Source organism: Colossoma macropomum, unplaced genomic scaffold (assembly GCF_904425465.1).
Source record: "Colossoma macropomum unplaced genomic scaffold, Colossoma_macropomum, whole genome shotgun sequence".
In the NCBI taxonomy this organism is placed as follows: domain Eukaryota; kingdom Metazoa; phylum Chordata; class Actinopteri; order Characiformes; family Serrasalmidae; genus Colossoma; species Colossoma macropomum.
Window position 1 is genome coordinate 1286461 of NW_023494825.1, and position 20372 is coordinate 1306832.

General features: G+C 37.0%; 1 protein-coding gene across 1 annotated transcript; it reads right to left on the minus strand.

Moving 5' to 3' along the window:
- Positions 1-3028: 3028 nt before the first annotated feature.
- On the minus strand, positions 3029-20212 carry LOC118800191 (NACHT, LRR and PYD domains-containing protein 12-like). Its single transcript, XM_036560368.1, has 9 exons — positions 20185-20212; positions 19432-20007; positions 17528-17602; positions 13472-15245; positions 10801-10974; positions 10396-10569; positions 7759-7932; positions 3700-3746; positions 3029-3558 (listed from the first exon to the last, which is right to left on the minus strand). The coding sequence occupies exons 1-9, from the start codon at positions 20210-20212 to the stop codon at positions 3029-3031; spliced, it is 3552 nt and encodes a 1183-aa protein (XP_036416261.1).
- Positions 20213-20372: the final 160 nt, after the last annotated feature.

Consider the following 20372-nt stretch of genomic DNA (forward strand, 5'->3'; position numbering starts at 1 on the left):
GCGTCAGTCAGATATTTCACTACTCTTGGTTAACTAACTCAGCTTAATAGACTTGAGCAATACTGTGTAAGCATATGCATCTGTTTTAATTGTTTACTAAATTCTAGATAGATCAGTTATTATTTTCATTCTGATACTTGCATCTCTCTCTGTATTTATTACCCTTTAATAAGAGAAAGAAGCTTGTGGATTAAAAATATATTGAAATAAATACAGAGACATTCAAGGGCATTTAATCATACTCCAGTTTCAATTGGTGAGCTTGATGAACAATTTTATTTATGACATTAATAAATATGTCAGTTACAACACTGTTTGTATGATTATGTATGATGATTGTCACTATTTCTGATACCACATACAGTAGGTGACAGCATGTTTATTTAAATATAATTGCAGCAATTTTAAGAGTTCAGGGTAAAAATATTTACACATTAAACAACTGGCCAGACAGTCCACATACACTCCTACTCTCTTAGAGGGATGTTGAAATCCAAGACAAACCTGGCCAAAAACCAAAAGAACGTTTTTGGTTGCAATTTATTTATTATTTTGACTAAATATACTAAATCTAAAAACTACAAAGTAATAAAAATGTACTTTAATTATTGATAGATTTTGTTTACAACAACAAAACTGAGTTGACAATAAATTAAAAGAGTTTTTAGAAAATCTGGCCCACATCCCTCATTTTCATGTGGCCCACTTGCCACATGGATTGACTGCACTTAGGTGGACTGCTCCTGGTTACAATATGCGTACCATGTATGCACCAGACTAGGACCATATGTCAGCCAAAAATTAAACACACAACTGGCCCTAATCTGGACCTCAAATTAAGCACAAGAAGCCCAGATTTGTAAGCAATCCAGACTGGATTTGTTCCAGAGTTGGCTGCTATGTGCCTTTAGTTTATATACATAAACTAGTCAATGACAATATACCAGCAGCTTTCATATTTCTCATTATGATCAGCCTTCACATTTAAAATTACATTAAAGGATTTCTTTAAAATGTATTTAGCAATAGTGATCATTTTAAATTAGTGGCAGGTTTTCCTTCATTTTCAACCTAAATCTAACAAAACAATAATGAAAAATAATAGGACACTTATTTTTTAACAAATGCGGTTTCTTAAAGTAAATGAAACAAACATTTTTGCAGAAAAATATTCAATTAAAAATAATAATAAAACAAGACATCAAACCAACAAGACTGCTAAGAAAACACTAATGACATTCCAGCATATGCAATGTAAATTTTCTTTCTGACTACCTTTACCTCCATGTATATTTTTGCCATACTGGTGGTGTATGCTTACTTTCTTATAGATCACTGCTTAACTTTTTTTCCCCATGCAAAATTTGTTTTAGTCATCCTAGTGGCCATTCTAAAAAAAAAACCTATCTACATTACCATGTCTAATACAATCGCAAAAACATCACACACACTACCATGTCCTCTAAAAATGTCAGGAGTACCAATCAAGTATTTTTGATGAGTTTGCTGGAGGCTATGTGCAGAGTTTTCTCTACTGGTATGTGCAGTTTTCTCTTTTAGTTTCAATGTGGACATTCTCAGGGGAGTAACTAGGATCAGAATTTTAATGGGGCCCATTTTACACAAATGTGACCTACATGTCACAGTGAATAAAATAACCACCAAATATAAGTATTAAACTAATTGTAAGTTTCTCCTTTTTTCACCCAGCCATATCTGTTAGACACCTTTTCCTTTTATTTGTTCCATCCTCATCCCTCCATTCTTCCATTAACTACTATTATTGTTCTACAGACAAATTTGATTCCAGTTGCCCTGTACGTATAATTTAATCATTTATTCATGTTTGCTTTTATCTGAAAATACATGTTGAAACCTACACTAAATCAAGTGATAATTTCAAATAGATTTTATTTCATTTACCTCTCTCTCTCTGCTTGTTTCTTTTGCATCTCTGTCCTCATTAACTACTGAAAAAGCACACATTAAACATATGCTAGAAAAGGCTGTTTGTACCAAACCCCAGCAAAAGGGAAAGGTAGCTAATCATACAATTAATGAGACAAAGTACAATGTACCTGATGATTTCTTAATAATGTTAGCTACATGACACTATACCATCCATATGCTAGTTAACAGTGGATTTTCTCATGCTAGTTGTAGTATTTTATGTGAAGTGACAAAATACAACTTAAATTCCTCATCTAATTGCTTATATTGCCAACTATGGATCCTGTAGCCTAAACTGGACAGCTACTGGAACTAAAGCATGCTGATGTATCTAGCAATGTTGTGAGTGCTCCAAAAAAAGCAAATTATGCTTATAAACTTTTACATTTTACCATAGCAATATGTTCTAAGTCTACAGCATGCGTGCTGCATACAAACATCTTAAAAAGTCAAAAGTCAAGGGTACTCTGGTACTCAGTGTGGCAGTGTGGTGTCTCGTACAGAGATAAACAAAGCGAACAGTTATGTCAAGGGCCAAACCACAGCTATTCTGAGGTCAGCTGAGAACCAGTAACTGCTCATTTAGTTGTTTTAGGTTTTATCCCTTTTTTGATATTAAATCTCAAACACTCATAAAACATCCGTGGACCTCAGTGTCCTAATGCTAGTCACAAATATGATGGGCAGTGAAAATGTATTGAAGCAATTGTGCATAGCAGCAGTTGCTAAGCACTGATTGTGCTGTTTTCAAAAATAAAAATGCACTCTCGATAGGTTTAATGTTAGCTGCTTTCCATTCGCTAGTTTCTTGAAAATGAGTTCAGCAGGGTGATGTATGTATCTGATTAAATTTGCTGTTAGGGTGGCCAGGGCTCAGTCATGCAGTCATTGCTTAGGTTGTAGATCAGGTTGTCCATTAATCACAGGGCTACAGTTCAGTCCTCATGTTGGAGGTTGATGTCAACCTGATTTTTATTTTAAACTAAAATTCAATGTCTGTCTGACGTTAGAGTGCAATGTCTTTCTGATGTCAAACACACACACACACACACAGAGAGAGAAGGTTATTCTATCTCTCTCACACACACACTGAAGAGTCATAATAAAGTGTAAATCCTGCACAGAGCAGTTCAGTGAATGTGGTGTAGACTGTGTGTAGGTGTGTCAGTGTGTGTGTATCAGAGGAGACACTGTAGAAGGACAGATTGCCGGCCGGACAATCCACATACACTCCTACTCTCTTAGAGCTGGAGGGACGTACAGAGAGATCAGTTCTGTTATTATTGTGACAGACAGAGTAACTGTTATCACAGCAGATGAGACTCCAACACTTTTCATTCAGTCCAAATCTGCAATCAGCACTGCGTCCTTTCCTGCTGATTGATTTATAGGTCACAGCTATTTCAGCCCAACACCCGCTCCACTCAGCCTCCCAGTAACAACGTCCAGTCAGACTCTCTCTACACAGAACCTGCTTATAGTAATTAAATCTTTTTGGATGATCAGGATATGGCTGCTTCTCCCACACAAACTCTACCTTTCTGTTCCCGTTAGACAGAGAGAGACGTGTGTGTGCTGTATTTGGGTCCAGAGTGAGCTCACAGGAATCTGCACACAGGAAGAGATATTAACACAAATATACATATATATATATATATATATATATATATATATATATATATATATAGAGAGAGAGAGAGAGAGAGAGAGAGTGTGTGTGTGTGTGTGTGTGTGTGTGTGTGTACTTACATTTCTTCAGTCCTGGTTTGATTCTGATCTCACCTCCATGTTCCACCCTAAACACACACACATGCTTTAATATGTTCATTCAAATGTTCTCACCTTCCTCTCTCTTTCTCTCTCTCTCTCAAATTAATTAATTTTAAGGAGGCTTTATTGGCATGACCATATCACATAAGTATTGCCAAGGAGTGTAACATACGTTTATGTCTATTAAGCAATCACACACAAACGCACACAGTTCATGCACATACAGTTCACAAAATATATTTCATACATGTAGTTCTACATATATTAACAATATTATATTTTATATACATGAAATATTACATACATTTAATTTCACTACATTTCACTGAAGCGTCCATCTTTACCATGCCAACCCATTCTTTTTCAGGCTCCTCTACATATCTGTCAGTCAGAACAGTGTTTAGGCCCTCTCCTGATAACACTTTAAGTTCCTTTGATTTCACTGAATTCAGGGATTTTGGTACTGAATTTACTGAAGTACTTCTTACTGGAGTAACTCTGATATGTTTGTATTTTTGACAGTAAAGAAGGACATGTTTCTCCATCTCCCCTCCCCTGACTCACAGTGACCACACCGCTTCTCTTCTCTGGGCAGACAGGTTTTCCTGTGTCTGCCCCACTCTGTGGTAGATTGTGGTCACTTAGCCCCTATTTGTTCAGATGTGCCTCTGTTGAGTGTCTCTGGCAGAGACGAAATATGTGACCAATATGTAATTCTCTCTTATGGTTTGATAGCAGATTAATTTTTTTTTGTTTTATGTCATCCCAGTACTCCAGATAAGAATTTTGGGTTTGATTCATTAATTGTTGAAATTGAAATTGTTTGGCAGATGTGGTCTGAGCTCCAAGGCTGTTAGATGGTAGCTGATGTGTGAGCTCTAAGGGTTCAGCTTTTGCACTGTTTTATTTGTTTAAATTTTTTTATGTAGTTATGCTGTCTCTCTTTCTGTATCTCTTCTCTCTGTCTGTCTCTCTTTTTCTCTCTCTCTCTTCCTCTCTGTCTCTTTCTCTCTGTCTCTCTCTCTCTCTTGGTCTTTCTTTCTGTCTCTCTTTCTGTATGTCTCTCTGTCTATGTGGATGACTTGACTGTCTCTACTGTATTAAAAGGGAGGTTATAGTTTCTACTTATTTAATCTAAAGAAGATTCTTATTTTATCAATATCTGTTTTCATATTATTGCATATTGTGGCAAGGGGCACTCAGCGAAGCAGCAGCAGGCATGCTAGGAAAAACCTCATGGGAGGCACATGCCTCAGTTAAAAGATGTACTGTTCATGTTGCTTATGTTGATGCTGGTTAGTTGAAGTTATGTCTATGTGTTTATTGCGATGTTCTGTGTCAGGGGTGTGGGTGTTTGTGTGTGTGGGGGGCACTGCTGACATAAAATCTATGTGGTGTGTGGTTGGTGGTGACCTCCCCCCATGGGTTCTGTGTTATGTATGTGCCTTTCTGCTTGCTGGGTTTAATAAAAGGGCTGTTCTCAGAACAGAGTATGGCTTCATTCTATTCTTAATTTGACCATTTGAGTGCAGTATGTCCTAATGCACTAGTATGTACTAGTGTGACTTTTGGCAAAGACCCCATCCACAATGTGGGCACAACAGAGGCCTATTATCCAAAATTCATTGAAATATAAGAGAAGGTCAATCAGTATGCATGGTTGTTTACAGTTGTCTGGCCATCATAGAGAGAAAAATGTATATAATGAATAAAGTTGCCAATGTGCTGCACTACATTTGTATTCTGAAGTCACTGTCCAAATTAGCTCATTTAAAAAAAGTAGAACAACTGACATGCCGGATCCAGCACATGGATAACCTGTACGATGTAGTGGTCACAGTAACTGAATTTACTTGCTTTTGCATTTGTTAAAAGGGAGTAAATTTGACCTCAATGTCATTTCTGAACCACAACTTCAACCCTGTAATGAGTGATCTTGCATCAGCAGTGATAATTACCCACAAACACACATGATAACTTCAACAAAGGGCTCTCGTGGTGGTTACAGAGTGAGACTTGAAGATCACCTGTTCAGAGGGCTTTGTCATGCTGTTTCCACATGGCTCTATTGCTTCTGAGGACCAGACTGTAAGCCACACAATGCTCTAGGACAACGTATCCAAAGATACTCAGGGTTTGAGACTGCATGACTCTCCCTAAATTTTCTTGCTATGGACACAAAATAACATTCTCCTGTCTTTCTCTCAGCATAGCACTGAGCAGGTTTACAACAAGCATAAAACACGTGAAACAAACAGAAAACTTAGATTCACAGATCTGAAAATAAATGTTTGAACTTTCCTCAAATTCTAGTCTAAAATGGTTTCCTTCTTGAGCTTTCTTCTTTGACTTCCTTTCTCAGAATTCAGTTTCTTCCAATTGGACTATGACTGTGGACCACGGTGGGTGGCGCTGTCGCCTCACAGCAAGAAGGGCCTGGGTTCGATTCCCCGGCCCGGCGACCAGGGTCCTTTCTGTGTGGAGTTTGCATGTTCTCCCCGTGTCTGCATGGGTTTCCTCCGGGTACTCTGGTTTTCTCCCACAGTCCAAAGACATGCAGTCAGGCCAATTGGACATGGTAAATTGGCCCTAGGTGTAAGTGTGCGAGTGAATGTGTATGTCTGTCAGTCTGCCCTGTGATGGACTGGCGACCTGTCCAGGGTACATCCTGCCTTCCGCCCAATGACTGCTGGGATAGGCTCCAGCTCCCCCCGTGACCCAGAAGGAGAAGCGGCTTAGATGGTGTGTGTGTGTGTGTGTGTGGACTATGACTAAGTTCCCTGCGAGATACTCTTCCTCAATCCACTCCTTTGGGCAGAGCCAGAGCATGGATACCTGTTGTTGACAGGTTCTAGCTCATCCTTTCTAACCTAGAAGGTTGATAAAAGGCTGCCACGTGGCTCCCATTAACAGTCATAACATCTTAGTACCATGTCACTTTAATCTTTTGATGGCCTAGCCAAGACAGACTACTTGACATCAAAGTGAGTGCTTATCCTAACATTATGGCAGTTAATTCTGTGTGATGTGTACCAGATCCAGTTCTGGAATGTAGGATCTTTGGGAGGGGAAGTATAAACGGTCCTGTGTCCACTATGAGTCTATTCCAAATGCATGCAATTAAACCAAACACCCCTAAGGACTGCCCTAAAGATCTGCACATTTTACACCACCAAAGAATGCAATTTGAGGTGAAGCACAGGGCTTAGGGTACAATTTGTGACAGAGAGAGATACAAAGAGAAACAGATCTTCATTTATTTAATTTGCAGTCAATTATAAGCTATTTCTTTTTAGGAAAATGTTTCTGAGGAAAATTAGATATAAACTAAGATATATAACATTAGATATAATGAGTTCAAAATATGATTAAAACAAATAGAGAAAATGGGAAAAAACTGCAAGACCTTGTAGACCACCAAAACTGTCCCCATCAGATAAACAACACTTAACGCTTTATCTTCAAGAGAGAAGAGAAAATCAAGGTCCACTCTTGCTATGGGTTTGAACGGATGTCTGGGACGCTCATGGGAGGCAAATGTCCTCTGAAGAAGGGACTGTTTGTGTTATTTATGTTGTTATTCTTTAATTTAAAGTATATGTTATATGTTTAACGTGTGTTGCTGTGTCTTGGGGGTGGGTGTTTTGTGTTCAGTGGTTGGTCCCATGGGCTGTTATATTACTCTGATTTACCAAAGCAATGTTTTTTTGTTTTTTTTTTTTAACTTGGACTGGTCACTGGATTCTCTCTGCATGTCCCCTTTGGTTTGGTGAATGTGCTCTCTGGTTTTGACCCTGGCCTGTTTTGACTATGCTCTTTGTGAAACTCCTAAGCTCTCAAGTAAAATACAACCTTGTCTTTTAATCTGCAAGCATCTGATCTGTTTTGACCACCTGACAGTTACACTATCACTTCATATCTAAAAATAATATGCTGGAGAGCTTTGTCAGACATACAGAAGACGCAGATGATTACATTACTCAGTACAAATATTTCTGATTCTGAGACACACATATACCTCTGAACAGCTGTTCATACCTGAGTGTGTTGAGTGAGCAGTGTGGATCCTCCAGTCTAGCAGTAAGCAGTTTCACTCCTGACTGTCCTGGGTGGTTGTAGGTCAGATCCAGTTCTTTCAGGTTTGAGGGGGTTGTTCTCAGAGCTGAAGCCAGGAAAGCACAGCCTTTCTCTGTGATCATACAACCAGATAATCTACAGAGTGATGAGAAAGAGGAAAACAGACAGAGACAGACTGCTGGTACTGAGTGATACATGTCAGTATTAAAATGAACTTTGTAGAAACATGCTAAAAATTGGCAATTAAACTTAGCTAATTATTAACATTCAAAAAATCTAAAATTAAAAAGAATCACTGAGATCATTTCAAACTCTTTTAAAGATCATAGTGTAAAAAGCACCCAGAGTTTCCACATTTTGTATAGAAAATCATATAAAGGAGAATGTTTTTGCTTTGACACTTGTACGTCTTGTTATCTTTTTGCCTGCTCTCCCTTTTATTTTAAGTCCAGCCCATTTAATTAACACTTAGAACCCAATTAATGTATTCAGCAGATATTTCCTAATTGATTTTCTCAGCTTCAGAACTCAGGAACAGCTTAACATATTTATATGATATAGCATGGATGTGTGTCATGGTATCAGTGAGTAGTACTGTTATGGAAAAATACACAAAACACAGTCTTCCACAGTGTTAAATTTGGTCCACAATGTTTATCTTGTGCTTCTGAGTGAGTTTAGAGTAGGAGTGCAACGATTATGCGACTTAGTCAACTAAAATTGACGACCGAATTAGTTGGCAACTAATTTAGTAGTCGATTAGTTGGTGACGTCATTACGCATCTTTCACGCGCTCACTAGGAATGTTTTGCATTAACCACTTACTCGCGAGTTAACAATAGCGCAATGGCTGCCTAAAAAAATCTTCATAAGTGTAGACTCTGGAAAAAATGTCAGTTGTGCTATTTGTAAGCCGACCTTAGCTGGCATGGGAGCACATCCTCCATGCTGGAACTTCTGAAGAGGAAACTTGTGAGTCCACTGAATAAAAAAGACTCTCAGTAAGATACGCCGCATCCCAAACCGCATACAAGCTCTCTAAATAGTGCACTCATTAGTGTAGTATGTGAAGTACAGTAGTGTGTGGTTTGGGACGCGGCGATAGTTGTGCTAGTTGTGCAGAACATTTCATGTTCTGAGCTGAGCTGTAACATCTATTTCGAAGTGCATGTTCTCTGGTATCGTTAAGAGAGCTGAAACAGAGAAGCAAGTAACTTTTATTCACAGGGACCCTGTTCACTTTGCAGATAACATTTACAGTTTTAAACATTGCAGCGTTGCCTTCACGTTGAGGCTGCCGGTGTGTTCAAATTCGTCAAACACAGGAGAGTGTTTACAAACAGGTTTTTCTTCTCAGTGCACGTTTAGCACCACATACTCACAGTTTAAGGAGGTAGCTCTACATGAACATATAGGGCAGCTGGACGAAGGGTTACCGCTGAAATGAAATGTTTCAAAATCGTTCAAATTTAACTGTTCAAACAGAACAAGTATGCCACAAACATTCGTCACTTTCCCATCTGCTCCGTCAGAGCGCATATCCTCTGCAGCAGGGAGTATCCGCTGTTAAAATGAGAGCGAGACTCTCACAGGAGCACAGAGAGATGCTGACTTTACTCCATTTCACTAAAGATATGTTATTGTAGAATTTAGTTGCACTAAAGTGTAGACAGACAGCAGAGCACAGAGCGCAGACTGCACTGTTTTTAAAATTAGTTTTAAATTTAGATTGATTTGTTTATTTACGTGATTAAAGGAAAACTGAATTAGTTTTGTTATATTTTATTGCTGCTACTTTGCACATCCGTGGTTTTAAATTTTGACAGGAAAAAGATACTGGAGTTTTATTCTTTTATCTTTTGTATTAGCAATAATAACAACAGTAAATTTTTGAATAAGTTATTAATTTTTATTGTCTTCATTGTTAATTAGCAAATGCATAAAACAACCTCAAGTGAAATTTACAAGCTAATAGCTACATAATTCATTTTTTATTGTAATGATTTACAATCCGAATAATCAATTATTCGTTTCAGTAATCGATAGATTATTCGACTATCAAATTAGTCTTTTGTTGCAGCCCTAGTTTAGAGTATCAACATCACAATTCATCAAGTCAAAGATAAAAAACATCAAATTTTGATAATTGCAGAGAACATTATTAAAAATAATGAATAAACAGTGACTGTGCATTGAAATGTACTATGTAGAGGATGTGTACTTATTTTCACTTAGAAAATCAATAAAACATAATTTGACCAGTGGCACCTAAATTACAAGTAGATATATAAAACAAAGGAGATGTGTATGTGCACTGGTAGTTTGAGATTGTAAATACAATGGCTATATTTGTTTTGGGTACATTGTGACTGATGGTTTTTTTCACCACTGCTGTAAAGATTAAAGTTTGGCAAAATTTATAACTTCACATCAATCCTCTGTCAATGACTTTGTTTATATTTCAATAATATATTTTGAAAAACTGCAAAGTGGAATTCACCCTGATTAGAAATTTTATCTTAATATGTATTGCTTGTTAAACAATGAATATCAGGGTGTAATATTACATTCCAATATTAGCTAACGGTGTTAACTAACCTGAGTATCTCCAGTTTACAGTGTGAATTCTTCAGTCCAGCAGAGAGGACCTCCACTCCTGAATCCTGCAGATCATTGTTACTGATATCCAGCTCTTTCAGGGAGGAGGACTCCAGTTTTAAAACTGATTCCAGGTGATTACAAGTCTTTTTTCCAAGATTACACAAAGCTAGTCTGCAAAGAAAGAGTTGATGTAATAGATCTTACAATACAAGCAAAACATTTGTAAAAATGTTTTAAATGTCTCAACCAAGATTTCACATATTTTACATGACTGGGGCAGTTAGAGTATAATATAATATCATTCTGTTTTCACAAGAAATAAAGGGGAAAAACCTAGGTAATAAAATGAGTATCTTGAGTTTATAGTTACTTTACAGATTTATTACCATTCAGAAAGCTGACCTGAGTATCTCCAGATTACATTGTGAACTTTTCAGTCCAGCAGAGAGAAGCTCCACTCCTGAATCCTCCAGGTCATTGTTACTGAGGTCAAGTTCTTTCAGAGAGGAGTTTTCCAGATTTAAAACTGATACCAGATCTTCACAGGTCTTTACCCCAAGGTTACATGAAGCTAATCTACAAAGGGAGAAAGCATACACAGAGATGCTTAAAGGGAAAAAGAAAAAAAACTTGTGGCACAGCATAATGACTTAGCTAAATAAGGTCTGATTATCTGTGCAGTGGCTTTTTAGGCCTGCACTAGAGTATAACTAAGTAACCCAGCATACTAGAATTGGATGTGACCACATACACAGATAACAGCATTATTAAAGAGCAACAACAAATACACACAAAACAGCTAGAAACAAACTGTGTGACATACAGTGACAGTATAAAAAACTCCATGTGTGTAGGACACAGACACAAAGCCTTTTCATACTGGTAAAAAAAATACAGCGTGCGTAAATATCAAGAATGAAAGAAAGTGATGCACATCTGAGAGACAAACTGTCAAAGTGAAGATAAGATGGAAAAGCAACAGAGCTGTGCTGTTCCAACAAAGTTGGGACACTGTAAAATGTAAACAAAAACTATGCAATGACAAGCAAATCATTTAAACCATATATTTAAATTAAAAGAGTACAAAGAAACGACATCAAATGTAGCAACTGAGAAATTGTGTTGTTTTCTGAAACATATATCCCCATTTTGAACTGGAGACCAACAACATTTTTTTTTTTTTCTCAGCCTTGGAGCATACATGCAGATTGCTCAATTCATGGCTATAGTTTGAAAGATACACTTGATAAAATTTCATTATACACCAGAGGTGTCTTCCTAACCTCAATCCTCAGGATGAAGCCTGCCCCTGACCTTGTAACAAGACAGCAGCACTGACATATTAAAGCAATATGTGAGAGCCCATGTGATTTTACTGTGTTAAAGGCTAATACTAGGTATGCATGTATGCTGAATGAAGGTGGAGCTCAGTGATGATCACAGTGAAACACAAAAATTACTGCAGCAGTCATGCTGGGTCATTTTGTGCAGTGCTCTTTAGCCAGTCATTTCATTTGTACATTTTGTACTAGTTTTAAAGGATGTTTTGTTTTCTTAGGAAGTCCAGTAAGAAGAGCACGACAGTGATCAACTCTGCTTGTAACAAATGCATGAACAAGTTTCTCTACGTCGCTCTGAGATAGAAAAGGCTGGAGCGATATTTCTCAAATGATAAAAAGCTACTTTAGTGAATGTGTTTACATGCAGGATAAAACAGAGCTCAGAGTCTAAGATCACACTCGGGTTTCATACATCAGGTTTGGTATATGAAGCTAAAAGACCATGTTTCTCATAAAGGATTTCTTTGTGAGTGTCTGTACCAAGGATCAGTATTTCAGTTTTTTCATGATTTAATTGTAGAAGATTTTGCGACAACCACTGAGAAATATCTGACACACAGCTGGTTAGTCTGTCTACAGAGTCTTGATCTTCAGAAGGAATAGAAATGTATAACTGGGTGTCATCAGGTGGTGTCATCAATGTTTGATATTAGATACGCATTTAGTTGTTTAAAAACAACCTTTTCTAAGACTTTACTTAAAAAAGGTAGATTCTAAATTGGTCTAAAATTATTTAGTATCCATGCTACACTTTTTTAGCAGTGGCTTCACCAAGGCAGTTTTAAAAGTGTCTGGAAAAATATTTGCAATTTACAATAGTTAAAACATAATTGTGAACACAATCAAAAACTATCTTAAGGAATGAAGTAGGAACAGGGTCAAGATTGCATGTGGACAAGTTTCGTTTGTTTACAACAGTTGTAACAGAAAAAGATGTCATTACTGATGTAGTTGGCTCATCAGGAAAATAATAGGAGCTTGTTTCAGTCAGCTGAGTTATACCCTGTCTATTTTATTTTGAAAATGATTGCAAACTCTTCGCAAATTTTAGAAGATAAATCACCATGAGACGCACTAGCAGAAAAGCTGGGGTTAATTAGTCAGTCTATGTTGGAAAAAGGATTTTAGTATTGTCTTTGTGTCTATGAATTATACCAGAGAGGTATGACTGTCTGGATATTTTCATAGCATTATTATGGATTGAGATCTGCTCTTTGAGAAAATCATAACCTGGAGTTTAGTTTTCCTCCATAAGCAATCTGATTTACAACAAGTTCTCTAAAGCTGGTGTGTTTCTGCAATTATCCATGAATTTTTAGGAGTATATGAGTTTTATCCATTTGACTGGCGTGAAAATGTCAAGGGTTTCATATAATCTAGCACTTAGATCAGAGACTAGATCATTACAGGATTGAGTCAGATCTGTATTCGCTGAACTATCTTAAATGCTTTTAAACTTCTCAACAATTAAGCAATGAACTAAGGACAAACTAAACTATCTCTCAACAATGTAGTCAATTACTATGCTAAATAATAAATAGTGCTTAATGAACACTATTAATATATAAATAATGAGGAGTTAATAGCTTATTACCAACATAATCAATCTTTATGTTGTGACCCTTAAGTGAAATGTTACCCATAAGTCTCTATGTACTTGCAAAGTATGTACAGAAATGTACCAATAATTACAACACAAATGTTTGAAATAATGAAATGGAAATTTTACATACAAAGCACATCCTGTGTGTTTCACCACTTGCAAGAGTCTGTTCAGTCCTTCCTCTGATGGCCTGTATTTCTTCAGCTCAAACTTCTCTCGGGTCTCCTCTGACATCAGCAGCACAAACACCAAAGCTGACCACTGTGTAGATGCGAGTTTCTGTGTTGAGAGATTTCCTGAGTTCAGGTATTCCTGTATTTCAGTTGTCAGGGAATTGTCTTTCAGTTCACTCAGGCAGTGGAAGAGATTGATTCTTCTGTCAGATGATATTTCCTCATGCAGTTTCTTCTTGATATAGTCAGCTGTGTCCCTAACACTCTCTGCTTTGATCTTCAGATTTGGCAGAAGTTCACTTAGGACATGCCGAGTATCCCCCAGTGAGAGGCCGAGGAGGAAACGGAGGAAAAGGTCGAGGTGTCCTTTTTCACTCTGCAAAGCTCTTTTTACTGCACTCTTATGGAGATCTGTTATTCTGTTATTCTTCCATTTAAGCTTGTTCAAGAATGTCTCCTGTTTGAATGCATTCCTTTTCTTGTTGCAGTGTGAGTGATGCACATATAAAGCTGCAAGGCTTTCCTGAACACTAAGATGTACAAAGCTGAAAACATTCCTCTCAGAAACTCCTCCCTGCTGACTGAAAATCTGTGTGCACACTCCTGAGAACACAGTGCCATCACTGACATCAATGCCACATTTCTTGAGATCATCTTCATAGAAATTCAGAGTACCACTCTCAAGATTACAGAAGGCCAGTTTACCCAGCTTCAGAATGATGTGCTCTGCATCAACAGTTGTGGTTTTCTTACTGTATTTCTTTTTCATTAAGTTTTTCTGCTGGAGTAGGAAGCTTATGTACATTCCTGTCAGAGTTGCAGGGATTTCCTTATTGCTGTCTTGAACCATCAGAGGCTGAAGCACAGTGGCAGAGATCCAGCAGAACACTGGGATTTGACACATGATGTAGAGACTCCTTGATTTCTTTATATGTGAAACAATTTTCATTGCCATATCCTTATTACAGTATTTGCTGAAGTATGTCTGCTTTTGTTCATCATTGAATCCTCGTACTTCTGTCACCAGATTGATGTAGTCCCGGGGAATCAGACAGGCTGCTGCTGGTCGGCAAGTTATCCAGACGAGAGCAAATGGAAGCAGATTTCTATTGATAAGATTAGTGACCAGTGATCCTACTGAGGTCTTCTCATTGACATCTTTGACTTCCTCCCCGTCCTCAAAGCAAAGAGGAAAGCAGCATTCATCTAGGCCATCAAAAATAAATAAAATTTTACCATTATCCTCCGGAAGACATTTCAATTCAGTTTTTGAAGAAAAAAAACAATGATTCAGTAGTTCAATCAGACTGAACTTCTTCTCTTTCTTCTGATTCAGTTCACGGAAAGAAAGAGGAAAAATGAAGGTTATGTCCTGGTTCTCCTCTCCCTTCGACCAGTCAAGTATGAATTTGTTGACTGACACAGTTTTACCCACACCAGCAATTCCCATTGTCAACACTTTTCTGTTCCGTCTACTGGTACCAGGCTGGACCTTGAAAAGGTCACTGCATTTAACACAAACTTCCTTACTAGCAAGTCTGTTGCATAATATGTCCATTTGCATCACTTCATGCACTTGAATGACTCCTCCACTTTCATTCTGCACTATAATGAGATCAGTGTAGATATCCTCCAAGAACTTTGTGTGGCCTGTATGTGAATTCCCAATTAGTATACTTTCATATAGCTGCCCGAGGGTGGACTTCAACTGGGTGCATTTCTTTTGATCTTCTGTCAGAGAAGGATAAGACACAAAGATTTGGTATAAAGCATTTTATCAAAGACAAGAGCAAATAGTCAGTGGTGTTTATCACCATCCCTTTAGAGGGCAATTCCAGTGATTTTTTACTACACTATAAAAGCTCTCTAGCAGAAAGCTATTACATGACAGTTATGAATTTGCTGCCTGATGCCTGGGATTTTGTTTTCCGATAGTTTTGAAAAAGGCTTAGACTAAGATATACAAACCCTGTTCAAAAAAGTTGGGACAGTGTGTAAAATGCAAGTAAAAACAGAAAGCAGACATTACTAAATTCAGTTTCACTTAAAATTGGAAAAAATACCTTATGAATTTAACTCTTTTGTAAATGTATGTCTATTTTAAATTTAATGCCTATAACACATTCCAAAAAAGTTGGGACTGCATGTTTACCACTGTGTTACATCATCTTTCCTTGTAATAGCACTTAGTAATCATTTGGGTACTAAACTGATCTAGTTTTGAAAGCAGATTTTTTTCCTCTGTTAGCAAAGCTGTGCAACTGTGTCATTTATCATTGTGTTTTGCACAGGTTTTCAATGGGGGATAAGTCTGGACTGCATGCTGATTATGCAGCCATGCTTTTTTTTTTAACAAATGCAGAATGTGGGTTGGCATTGTCTTGTTGAAATAAGCATGGTTGTCCCTGAAAACTATGTCATGTAGAAGGCAGAATATGTTTCTCAATATTCAGTGTTAATGGTGCCTTCACAAAAGTGCAAGTTATCCATTTGTTTGACAGCATGGATCATGGGCATTCAGTTAAGGTTTTCAGCCTTGCCCAGATTCCCTGAATCTTTTGATGATATATGATATATATGTACTGTAGAGGATGAAGTACCTAAAATCCTTGCCGTACTTGCTGAGAAATGTTATTTTTAAACTGATTTGCTGATGCATTTTGGCAAACTGATAAGCCTTAACCCATTCATGCTCATAAAGGACTATGAGTTTTCTAGATGCTCATTTTATACCTAAGGATAATTGTAATACCTGTGAACATGTTTTTTGAATTTCATAATGTTCCTTGTCTTAAATTGCCCTGTGCCAATTTTTTGAACAGTGGCAACAGTATCAGAATAAACATATGTTTGCAAAAAGTTGATAAGATAAAAGATATTATGTAGATTATATATCTTGTCTTTGTGCTGCTTTTGTCCAATGATTTACCTTCTATCTCCATGCTCAAAAAATATCCTTAGTTGGATTGATGAGTGGGCAGTAGAGTGGGAAGAACTCAACCAGAAACTTTTTCCTGTTTTGACTGTGTTGTGAAAGCTAAGAGCATCCTAAACTACAATATAATGTGATCTTTTCCAACTCCCTATTGTTCCCAGGAGTAAGATGCTGTGTGTTGTATGGTCAAGGTCCTATGATGGAATATGGATAATTATTGGATACTGATTCACAAGTGATTTGACTTGTATGCCGTATTTGTCTAATTTTGATTGTAATGATTTTATGTCGGTATGTTTATGTCTTTTGCTAATAATGTTTTACTGTGTATGATAGGATATGTATTTTTTATTGTAAGTCATTTTAAGGTTTTTCACTAATTCTGGCTGATTTACAGTTCTCTTAATACTGTCTATTAATGGGCACTGTCCCTGACAGTCACCTGTTGTTTATTTGTTTGGCAATACAGCAATACCAGAACACTACAAGTTATGTAACATATGTGTTTGACAATTTATGACTGATGGCTGATCCATTTTGCATGTAAAGAGATCAGCAAATAGATTAATGCATATGAGAGTAATAGAAATCAACAGAATCACCTGTTTTAATCTCCAATGCTTACTCACCACACCAGTTTTCTTTACTTTGTTTCTCACTGAAGCAGTTACGTGCTATACAGTAAGTTAAATTTTCTTTGTAGCCAATTGATTACAGTAATTACACTGTCAAATCTAGTGCCACATGAACCTTATGTCTTTGCATTGTTTACCTTTACAGTAACATAAAATTATGTTAAACAGAAAATGAAGTAAACATAACAAATATGGAAAAAGCAACACAAAAAATAAAAACTGTAAAGTAAGCAGACCAGTTCAATACAACAATGTTAATTATTTGTAAAAATATTTTATCATTAGAAATGAATGCAATGAGACAGGTATTTAGAGCTGTGTGCAAATGAACTACTGATGTGGAAAATTTTACACAGTGAGCAGTGGTTTTCATTTGAGGGCTGTGCTTAAGCATTTGAGAATATACAATACATATCCTTTATATATTATGAAAACTTGTTTACCTGCAGTGGAAACACTAACTGAATCTTCATATGGAGTTGCAGTGGAGGACAGTACTGGGCTCTTTCCAGTTACCGCTGAGAAAAAGGACAAATGAACAGCAATAAATTATAAAGACATTAAAATCCAAACTGAGCTAGAATCAGAAGAATTTTAGCTGAAAGTATATTAGTATATTGTGACAATAAATATAAGTATATGACGATAAATATATTGTGAATATTATCTAGACTCATTAGTTCCTCTAGGGTCAGCATACCTGTTACCAGTGGTAACAAATTAGATCTGTTTTGTCCTACAATTTATGGTGAATGTATGCTGTACTATTTCTATCAGGATAATTCTATCACAGATAAAAAAGTACAAATTGAGAAATAATTCTTTGACCATGAGTTAAAATCAGCAGTCTTGGAACACTGAATGCAATATGCTCCATGGTGGCCAATTTAAAGTCTTCATGTCTACAACACATGCTGTGATAATGTTCTGGCATTGTCAGAAATTTTGGTCCAAAATCTTGAAATGGCGACAAGTAGAAAAATTAGCCTACTAATTCTTGTAATGTTACAACTTGTTTATTAACAATTTTTTAGCAATCAATAGGCCATTAGTAATACTTCATGTACCTCATACTTCATGTTCTCCATAGGACCTTCTACCACTTTATATAGGAGGTGCAGATACTGTTAACTACTGATGAAGTTTTAGTAATAACATTTAATTCCTGTTAATGAAAACACACAATAGGTAGAGCTGCTTTTCCACTGGTCCTTCATGTATTACATGTGAACTCTGTAGGATACTCTACCACATTAACATGGGGGGCAGAGATACTCATAACTAATGAATAAGTATTAGTATCTTTACCCAGTTGATGATTCCAATGTCCAAATGAATTTAGCTAAAAAAACCTTCAGTAGGACCGGTATGATTGTTTGTAAGCCCATACCGCTGAGACTAAGACCACAGCATACTCAAAACAATGAAAAATAATATCCTGTTTAATGAACAAGTAAGGAAAACATCATAGTTTGCCATTCATAAACTGTCCATTTGTAGCTTCATTTTTATTCTGAGGTGGGCTACTACCTTGTGAAGTTTCATTACTTTCGTCTTTCATGGATCTATTACCTCTACCACTTATGTCCTTTATTTGACTTATTTGACAGCAACTATTAGATACATTCAGGTCCATCATTCATTCATGAAGCAGCACATATTTTGTTCCTAATATTTACCAAGTTTTTTATGATTTGTATCATTTTAATGTATTTGTTCATGGACAATTCCCAGTTGCTACTATATTAGTTAATCTTAGTTACTAAATCAGTACCTCATGTTTAGAAATGAGTGCTGTGACGGCACTGCACTGTCCTGTCTGTTAACTATGTCTAATGTCTGTTTTATTTATCATACTTATCGTATTGTTTCTTGTCTCATATTTGCACACTTAGGTCTGCACATTTGCACTTTGGCTGTACTGTCTTATTTTGTTCCATGTTGCACCTTGGTCTGGGAGGAACGTAATTTCCCTCCACTGTGTACTTGTACATAGATGGAATGACAATAAAAAATTCTATTGACTTGACTTGACTCTTGAGTTAATCATCACATTCTCTGAGTAAATTTGCTTTATCCAATGTTAAATACTAGGGTGAACAAACAATTTAACAAACAACGTAACACATTATAAAGTATAGATGAATATTGTATTCATTCATTATATTTGTTCTTGCATAGATACCAGGTTACTAAGTAACTATATCATAAAGTTTTACTCAGTACACAGTACAATTGTAGTTACCCAGTACGATATACAGTCTGACCTATTGTTGAGATGTGTTGGTTTCTTGAATTCATAATATTGTTGTTCAAATGTTTTAAGCCTTCAGACTGGCTCAGTTACCTTCATGCTTAGAGTCAGCTCCAATGCCAATATAAACTGGGCCATAGAACTCATTTCCTTGTAGAAAAGATGAATTGACAGTTGCTCCACTCTGAGCTGTGATGTTCTGCACTGGCTGACTCAGAGCTGTGTTTGTCTGCACTGGGTCACCCTGAGCTGTGCTTGTCTGCACTGGGTCACTCTGAGCTGTGCTTGTCTGCACTGGTTCACTCTGAGCTGTGATGTTCTGAACTGGTTCACTCTGAGCTGTGGTGGTCCAGACTGGGTCACCCTGAGCTGTGATGGTTTGGGCTGGTTCACTCCAAGCTGTGATGTTCTGGACTGGTTCACTCTGAGCTGTGTTTGTCTGCACTGGGTCACCCTGAGTTGTGACGGTCTGGATTGGTTCACTCTGAGCTGTGGTTGTCTGGACTGGGTCACTCTGAGCTGTGATGTTCTGAACTGGGTCACCCTGAGTTGTGATGGTTTGGACTGATTCACTCTGAGCTGGGACGTTCTGGACTGGGTCACCTTGAGCTGCAGTGGCCTGAGGTAGGTCAACCTGAGCTGTGGTGTCCTGGACTGGGTCAGCCTGACCTGTGTTCAGATGAAAGCAAGAAGGTGTTACATAGAAATCAAGATATAAGGTCTAACCACATTTCTACTGTTATGACTCAGAACCAAGCAAATGCATTAAACGTACAGTCCTGATATTAAAAATCATAGCACCAGTGTCTCTTATAAAGCACATACAGTGAGATCATATGAGCCCACATAAACTCTGTGAAGAGTTTTTATTCATACATATAAATCATATATATATATAATATGTATGTATCTTGATTTCTATGTAACACCTTCTTGCTTTCATCTGATATAATATTATGTGCATCTTTTCATGTGAAATGATAAGATCAAATATGTCTTTTCATTTCAAATACTCAAAGGTTCTGGGTTCCATG

What these genes read in the sequence shown, in the direction of transcription:
- LOC118800191 (XM_036560368.1), bottom strand. Translation starts at nt 20,212, where the DNA reads ATGAATAAAAACTCTTCACAGAGTTTAT. An exon ending in AGTTAGTGTTTCCACTGCAG is followed by an intron (nt 15,246 to 17,527) that starts GTAAACAAGTTT and finishes CTTCTCTGACAG; the next exon opens with AAGATCAAAAGAAATGCACC. An exon ending in TGTAATCTGGAGATACTCAG is followed by an intron (nt 10,570 to 10,800) that starts GTCAGCTTTCTG and finishes CTTTCTTTGCAG; the next exon opens with ACTAGCTTTGTGTAATCTTG.